The sequence below is a fragment of the Coffea eugenioides genome, chromosome 6, assembly GCF_003713205.1.
Source record: "Coffea eugenioides isolate CCC68of chromosome 6, Ceug_1.0, whole genome shotgun sequence".
Taxonomy (NCBI): Eukaryota; Viridiplantae; Streptophyta; class Magnoliopsida; order Gentianales; family Rubiaceae; genus Coffea; species Coffea eugenioides.
The window spans coordinates 14,941,939-14,950,349 of NC_040040.1; the positions used below are offsets into that span (position 1 = coordinate 14,941,939).

General features: G+C 36.0%; 1 protein-coding gene across 3 annotated transcripts; it reads left to right on the top strand.

Moving 5' to 3' along the window:
* The first annotated feature begins 3,564 nt into the window (after window positions 1–3,564).
* Window positions 3,565–7,478, top strand: LOC113772855 (APO protein 2, chloroplastic-like). 3 transcript variants are annotated; one of them, XM_027317343.1, is made up of 4 exons: window positions 3,565–3,817; window positions 3,905–4,041; window positions 5,417–5,769; window positions 6,098–7,478. In XM_027317343.1, the coding sequence occupies exons 2-4, from the start codon at window positions 3,907–3,909 to the stop codon at window positions 6,924–6,926; spliced, it is 1,317 nt and encodes a 438-aa protein (XP_027173144.1). In that variant the 5' UTR covers window positions 3,565–3,817; window positions 3,905–3,906; the 3' UTR covers window positions 6,927–7,478. The 3 variants fall into 3 exon arrangements, with proteins under 3 accessions (XP_027173144.1, XP_027173145.1, XP_027173146.1); XM_027317344.1 differs by having other exon boundaries at window positions 3,565–3,798; XM_027317345.1 differs by having other exon boundaries at window positions 3,565–3,719.
* Window positions 7,479–8,411: the final 933 nt, after the last annotated feature.

Sequence of the window (8,411 nt, forward strand, 5' to 3'; positions counted from 1 at the left end):
TTTAGAAGATATGTAGCAGGGAGAAAAAAAATCATATAACCAATTATGATGGAGGTTTTAAGTTACGTATTGAACAGTGAATTCAGTGGCCGTTTTCAATATATGAAGAAACAAAACATTAATGTACACTAACCAAAATCTTGAGGACAATTTGCTAATATGCAGAATCCTGATTATAAATGCTTCATCTCGAAGCTAATATAAGAAGGAAATGAGCATAGAAAGAGGTCATAATTATGATTCAACAACTTCTCTCTGCTTCTCCACCTCTCCAATTTTTCTCTATTTCTTCTTTTATTTTCAAAGGCCTTCCTTTAAGGAAGGAGACCCCATGAATTTCATTTCATTTTATTTTGATTTTTTAATAAAGTCTCTCATAAGTTTTCTTAGCGAGAGTTTTTTGTTTATCCTAGGGATTTCTAGTGCGAATTTTCTATTCTAGATTCTTATGGAGATTTTTTTTGTTTGTGGTTAGATCTGTATTGTCAGATTTAAATTTTTTTTTGAATTTTGAATTTATTTCAACAGATCTCATCATCATTATTGGACCTTAAGACCATTTATTAATAGATTTAGCAATTGCAACATGCACAGAAGGAAGTTGCAACAATTTATTCAACTTTGAAATTTCTTGTATCTTTCAGATTTGTTCATAATTTTTCGGATTTGTTGTATCTATCAAATTGCAAATATGTAATTTTTAGAGCATATTTAACCTACCATTAAGGTAGTGTTGCGGTGCAAATCTGTAATTTCTATTGCATGTTTAACTTGTCATTAGGATAGTGATGCAGATCAATTCATGCCGGACACTTTCCAACAATTTGTTAATGAAATTGCTTTTTTGGATTTTATCCAAAAAAAAAAAAGCATTGAAATAGGGTCATTTCTCAGATCAAAAGGCAAAGATATCCGAGTATAATAGTATTCTTTCTACCTTAATTGAGTTTAATCTTTACTCTGCAATGTATTTACTTTAAACTACTAATAAACAAGGTAAGGAGATGATTATAATTTACCATTAGGTAATCTTACCTCAACCTAATATTCCACATCATATTATTTGCATTTTGTTTTAGAAGACACATCAAAACAAAGAAACAAGATCGCAAATGTAATTTGACTTCAATTATTTGCACTAACAAATCCATTTTGAGGTTTCAGTATGGTATGTTGTACGTCAACAGTTCTAATTAGTTACTATTAAATGTTATTCACGATTTGGAATTTATTCACACCTATTCTTCCGTTTTATATAAAAAGTACACATTCAATGGGTGTAGGTCAAGAGCCTTGACTTGCATTCTAAAAAATCTAGGATTTTTCAAAAATTTCACCGTGGTGCTCACATATTTGACTGGTTCGGTGGTAGTTCAACCTTCTCCGAATTCTTCCTTTGATCCCTTTGAATTCCTCCTTTTCCCTAGTATACAGTAGGAGTAAATGTAGAATAAAATATATCGTGTCTGAAAAAAAATAGAATCGTGATTGATCATTTGATAAACACACACACATATAGACACACATATGTTTAACATTCATCTTATACTTTCTAATTTTTCGATAAACAAATTTTCTACTACATAGACAACTCTATTAGTTAGAAAAGAAGGGGAAAAAAAAACTCCATCAGTTAGAATAGGTTCTCTAAGTCCTGCTTCTATCCTTATTCTGAAACTTTGTTACAGAAATAAGATTTGGCCTAGAAATTAGGATCACCATTTTTTTTTATTAAATTCAGGACTTCTCTCTAGAGATGGCAAATGGGGCGGGTGTCCGCCGTGGGGGGCCAATGGGGCGGGGGGACTTTTTTCCCCGTTAAGAAATGGGGTAGGAACTGGGAAGGGGGGGGTAGGGGAGTATACCCCCGCCCCATCCCTTGCCCGCCACCCATTATATATATATATATATATTTTTTTTTTTTTATGTATATATATAATATTTAATTTAATTAGGTACAAACTTATAATAATTATTAGTTATAAGTATTATATAATATATATATTAGTATATGTAATATAATTGATATTATCAATTATACTAATAATTATACATGTCTACTAATAGAAATTAGTAATTAGTTATACTAAATTTACTAATACATTTATCCTAAATTTCTAATAATACTTAATACAATAACACTTCTTTTCTTAAAAAAATACAATAATGACTTAGTGATTGTGTTAATTTCCAAAGTGAAAATTTGATTAATTTAGTTATATTTGTTTCATTATATTGGATTGTATTCAAATAGTTTTTGTTTGATTTTTTTTTTGAATTTTAATTGTGAAATTATAATAGATAATGATTTGATGATGTATTGATATTTTAATACTTAATTATTTATTAAAATTTAACTATAATAAAATTATATGACAATTTTTTATTAACCTTGTGGATAACTCTGCGGGGAAGCAGGGCGGGCTGTGGGCGGGGAGACGTAATGGGCAATTCCCATCCCTCGCTCCAAGCTAGAGGTGGCAAAATGGCCGGGATGGGCGGGATTTGCTTGGGTTTGTGATGGAACCGAGTCATATGGGTTTGGGCCCAACCTTACCCATATGTATTTTGGGACTAACTTGGGCGGGATCACTTTGGGATGGGTTTAGATTGATCCCGCCCAATACCCAAATCTATTTTCTACATATTTTTTTTCCTTTAATTCATTTTTATTTTTTATATAATTTTAATATTTTTGATTTATTAATTTTTTTTTAGTTTTATTAAATAAACATGCAAGTGCTTTATACTCAAGATTCCCATAAAAAATTGGATTAACAAATAAAGGAAAAAATAGATATACAGTCATATTCCAACATATATCAAGATGACCAAGGTACTTAAGGTGTTGAATATTTATCATCATCATTGTCCAAAAATGACAGGTCTAAATTGACTGAAATGTTGAAAATTTTTGTGGATAATGACTAGGAAAACTACTAGATTATATTCTCTAGTATGGCTATAAAAATTGTTAAAGATAATTTTTGAATCTAAGACTCCGTTTGGATTGGCTATTTTTTCAAAAAATAAGTTTTTCAAATACAATTTTACAGTAATATGCAATAACTCAAAAAACATCCCATCCATATTAGTATATCAAATATTTCAAAAAAAAATTTATAGTAAAAATTTTTCATATACACTGCTATAATAAAATATTTCAAAAATACCCCCCAAAAATAGCTAAACCAAACAGAGCCCTTGTTATTTGAGCCCAATGGGTACCCAAGTATTTCCCAAGTATTCCCATCAATTAATGGGTACAATTGGGATTTGTCCTATTTTAAACCCAATATCAAAATCCAATACCCATCCCGCCCAAAGTCCCCATGGGCATGGGTAACCCATTGGGACTTGGAACAAATTGTCACCTCTACTCCAAGCCCAGCCTGTTGCCAATCCTACTTCTCTCGAATTGAAAAGGCTAGTAACTTCAAACTTCAATGTGCTAATCCAGTAATTTAAAAACTTCAGGGCTTAATCCATATTTTTGTCAAAATTAGAAGAAATGATGCAATTAACTAAAAGGATTGAAGTCTCCCAACCATCATCTCCAAATTCCCGATGCTCCTCTTCTCACTTCTCAAGTTCCCACTACCCACCAAGGCCATCCACAAACCGACCCCGCTTTTAGCCTCAGTCTGTTCCTACTAATGTTATATAAAAGAATTGAAAGAAAACTGTTGCAGAGATTTTGGTAAATTTTGGAGGGATTGGTTATCCGCTTTTAACCTCAGTCAGCTTCCACTAATATTTATGTAAAAGAATTCAAAGAAAACTGTTGCAGATATTTTGGTAAATTTTGGAGGGATTGGTTAGTTTCATTTTTTGTTTTATCAGATTTTTGCTCTGTTGTTTTGACAATCTAGATGATAAATCGACCATATTCATCTGATTTCAGGAATGGCTTGGGGGAGTGTAAACTCCCAGTTTGGAACTGCACTTTTGTGGCATGCTAAACTGAAGAATGTTTCTCCAAGATTACAACTTTTGGAAAATAAACCTCAGCGGGTTCTCAGTTCACTTGATTCCCTGAAGGTATGCTACTATAACTCACAAGTTGCAACGCCTTTTGCCCTGCATTTGGTTAGTTTTGTCTATAAAGAATTGAAGGTGAACCGAGCCAATTTCTTGTTGATGACCCTTCTTTAAGTAAAGCTCAATTTGAGGGTATGTGTAGAATTCAGACTAAGCTGCCTTATGGTGTCACTTATTGCCTTGTTAAGGATACCCCTTGTCCATAATGTTCGGAATTTGGGCATGTCTATACAGAGATAACTGCTTTGGGAGATAATGTTTATGCCTTTTTCTTTTGTTTATGTTTCTTCACATGTTTCCCTTTTTGTATAAGAATCTTAAACTGCAGGCTATTTACTTGTAATCCCAGTTAAAAATGGTGGAAATGAGTAATCCTTACAGTCTTTAATATTCAATAAGGATTATTGTTGAGTGTGGCCAAATTAGTAGTTCTGTAAGTAGATGCGCTAGTAACGGTAGATTTTTGGGTTAATTATAATGATGTCATTATAGAGTGGAGACTAGAAGGTTATACACAGGAACTACTCAACTCTACGATTCAAAACAAGAGAAGCAAGACTCTTGTATAAGTTTCATACTTTGAGTGATAGTTCCTGGTGTCTCACTTTGAATCAAGGTATATCATCTGCTGAACATTTTAGATGTAGAGTTGCATATTGGTATGACTTGATGATTGAATGAAGAGTTCTAAAGCTGCAGTTTTTCATCCTTCACGTAAATGTTAAAAGTTTGTATGGTACAGGGGCTGTTTGTACTTGTCAAAGTTAGAGAGAAACTGTACTCATCTTTATCAAATTGGGAGTGAGGTAGAGAATACTTATTCTTACTAGAACCGAGTCATGAATCCATTTACTTCTTGATTTGGTAGGATGACTGCTAGTTATACGTTATGTACTTCTCCTTTCTTATCTCGGCATCTTTTTAAATTAGTTAATGCTGTATTTGAATTATGTCTCAAGGGAAGCAAGTGGCAACCTCTAATTCAAAACTTTAAGTCATTTCATCTAATTGTTGCTGGTCCTGTTTGTGCTGTATGAAATTATTGTCCTTTGAAGAAATGATAACTAGTAACTGGTATAATTCCTCAAGTTTCATCAATTGTCTAGCTTGGAAAAATGTCTTCCTTGGTGGCAAGTTAATTAGTCAAAACTACCCTGGTATCTTATAAAGACTTAGGTGGTGGACGAACTTGATCAATTTTTGAATCAACACTGCTTCTTCACATGGCCGGCAGTTACCATTTTTCAGACTCCCTTGAATTTGAGAATAACTAAAACTGCTCTAACTTTGAGTTGATTGCTCCTTGAGTGTTTTTCTCTGATGAGTCTATACCTTGAAACTAATACCTTAGAGTGCGTACATTTGTTGGTTGCAGCTTGCCTGCAGTCCAGTTGCCCCCGAGTTAAGAGGTAGACGCCCATCAGAGAACCTGGGTCAATGCAAAGCCGCGGTGATCAGATGTGATCATCCTCAAAATGCAGATCTACCTCGCTACTATTCAAAGAAGGAGAAGAAGCCCTTCCCTGTTCCAATAGTTGAGTTGAGGAGAGCTGCCAGGGAAAGGTTCAAGAACAGCAAAGGCCAACCAAGAAGACCAATTCCCCCTCCGAAAAATGGCTTGGTTGTTAAGAGCCTAACTCCCCTTGCTTACAGTGTGCTAAATGCAAGAATAACGTTGATTAACAATGTCAAGAAGTTGTTGAAAGTGGTGCCCGTTCAAGGTTGCAAGTAATGTTCTGCCTAATTGCCACTTATTCATGTCTGTCATCTAGCATATTACTGGCCTTTTTAGAACTGCATAAATATTACTCCAATAATTTGAATGTCTAATAGTCTGAAGCTTGCCTTTTTATTTCCTTCATACAATTTGTGAATTTGATCCCCTATTATCCTTATGTTTCATTCACAATGACTATCTTAATTTGCTATTGACATTTCTTGAGACCATTGAGTCCTACAAGTCAAGATGTTTTTGGAACATTTATCTCTTATATAATGCACCTTCAAACTTTTTCCTGCAAACTTTTTGAGTTAGAATATGTCAAAACTAATGCAGGTGGTGCAATGAAATCCATGTGGGACAGTTTGGTCATCCATTCAGATCATGCAAAGGACCAACAGCCTCAATTCGTAAGGGAGAGCATGAGTGGGGAGATGCAGTAATTGAAGATATACTGGTGCCAATTGAAGCATACCACCTCTATGATCGTCTGCAAAGGCGTATCACACACGATGAGAGATTCTCGATCCCCAGAATCCCTGCACTAGTGGAGCTCTGCATTCAGGCAGGGGTTGATTTGCCTGAATATCCTACAAAACGAAGAAGAAAACCAATCATACGAATTGGGAAAAGTGAGTTCATTGATGCAGATGAAAGTGACTTGCCAGACCCTGTGACAGAAGCTCCCATGCCACGAATATTGACTGAAATACCTGATGGAGAAATTAATCCCCCTTCTAGTGCAGAAGAAATTGCTGTGCTTGCTGAGGAAACACTTCAAGCATGGGAAAAAATGAGGAAAGGGGCCAAGAGGCTGATGAAGATGTATCCTGTGAGGGTTTGTGGATATTGTCCAGAAGTGCATGTGGGTCCTAGTGGACACAAGGCCCAAGTTTGTGGAGCTTACAAGCATCAGCAACGTAATGGGCAGCATGGATGGCAGACAGCTGTTCTTGATGACTTGATACCTCCAAGATATGTGTGGCATGTTCCTGACGTCAATAAGCCTCTAGCACGAGAGCTTAGAAATTTCTATGGTCAAGCCCCTGCTGTTGTAGAAATATGCATACAGGCTGGTGCTGCTGTGCCTGAACACTACAAACCCACGATGAGGTTGGATATTGGAATTCCTAAAGACGCTAAAGAAGCTGAAATGGTCGTTTGATTTTTAATTATATCCATTTCAGAAATAGAACTAGTAATTGCATTTTAAGAAAAAATGAAAAGGAAATCATACGCCCTTGATCTTCACTCGGTGGTATGAAGTTGAGATACATTTCGTTACAGTATTTCAGCAGATGAAGGCAAGTTTCCAAAATCAGAGCAGAAAGCTTGGCTATCTGAGAGTTATTGTTGCCCTGCTCTTCTAAAGGAACAAAAGACTTGGTGCACTGACATCTCTCCTGCAGAGTATTCCTGTTCAGCTGAAAGATTTGCTTGATGAAAAGTGTCAGATAGCCTTTCGGCCTTTTCTTTGGCTGGTCTAGAATTTGGAAACAGTAAGATCTTGCTCAGCCCCGGATCCATGATGTGATATCAGTTGGGGTGCTATATAGATTTGCAGTTGCATGCATCATTTATATTGATGAATATGAGAGGAATCAGGTTTCAATTTTCTCAAATTTCATACTCGGTGTATATGAGACATTTAATGTGTATACCATTGTGCTGTAGTGTTAATACAGTTGGAATGAAAGATATAATAGTGCTCGTTTAACTTTTTAGAGCCTTAAAATTATTCAGGTCACTTAAGAGAAGGCAAACCTGTATCAGCAGTACACTATGATGTCTTAGCAAAACTATCATGCAAATAAAGACATTTATTGCAATGATCCCAATCTACATTCCACTCAAACAAATTAAAGAACTCCTGTAAAAAAATCAAAAATAACAATCTGGTCTCATGAAGCCAGATGGAGCAGGAATAAATCCTCTGGAGCAAGTTAAATTTTAAGGCATCATATCTGTGATCATGAAGATCTTTTCAGGTACGAGGACGGGTGTTTTCAGGAGTAGCAGTTCCAGTAGTAACTCTGGCAACGTCAAGAGCAGTGGCTTCGGGCTTCTTGTGGGAAAACAGCGTAAAATAAGCCAACGTAGCAACACATGCAAAACCAGCCATAGCCATTCTGGCTGGACAATAGGGCAACTTTCTTGTCTGATGGAGTACCTCTGAACTATGCTGTGCCGAAGGTATCTTTGGTGATGCCTGGCTTGCCCCTGCCCCTGCCCCCGCCTCGGCGGTCGGTTGCCCCAGAATGGGTGTGGCTACCCCAGCTGCCGTCATGGCTTGCTGACCCCGTGGTGGAGGTGCCTGGAATCTCCCTGATTGATTATTGATTCCCGGATTTCCTGCCATTGCGTGAAAACTTTTTCTCTAGCTCTTCACCTCTAGCAAATGTGCATGTGGTTTTGTTGTCTTGGGCAAAAATAATAAGATGGATGCCAAGCCAAGGTGTGAAGAATAAATAGAGGATAAAACGTATTCATCTTTTGGACAAGTGGAAAACCATAATTGCAGGAAGAACAATTTCGACAATTGGCACCAAATGTAACATCCGAAAAACATTGCAAGATCGAGTGATTTTTATCCAGGAAAGCGGTAGAATAGTTCTATTTAGGGACTTATTACACACTATGCTACGCTTCC

Excerpts from the sequence above, each read along its gene's own strand:
- LOC113772855 (XM_027317343.1), top strand. The coding sequence starts at position 3,907 with ATGGCTTGGGGGAGTGTAAACTCCCAGTTTGGAACTGCACTTTTGTGG. Across the intron at positions 4,042-5,416 it reads GTTCACTTGATTCCCTGAAG|CTTGCCTGCAGTCCAGTTGC; the intron begins GTATGCTACTAT and ends TGTTGGTTGCAG. Across the intron at positions 5,770-6,097 it reads GTGCCCGTTCAAGGTTGCAA|GTGGTGCAATGAAATCCATG; the intron begins GTAATGTTCTGC and ends AAACTAATGCAG.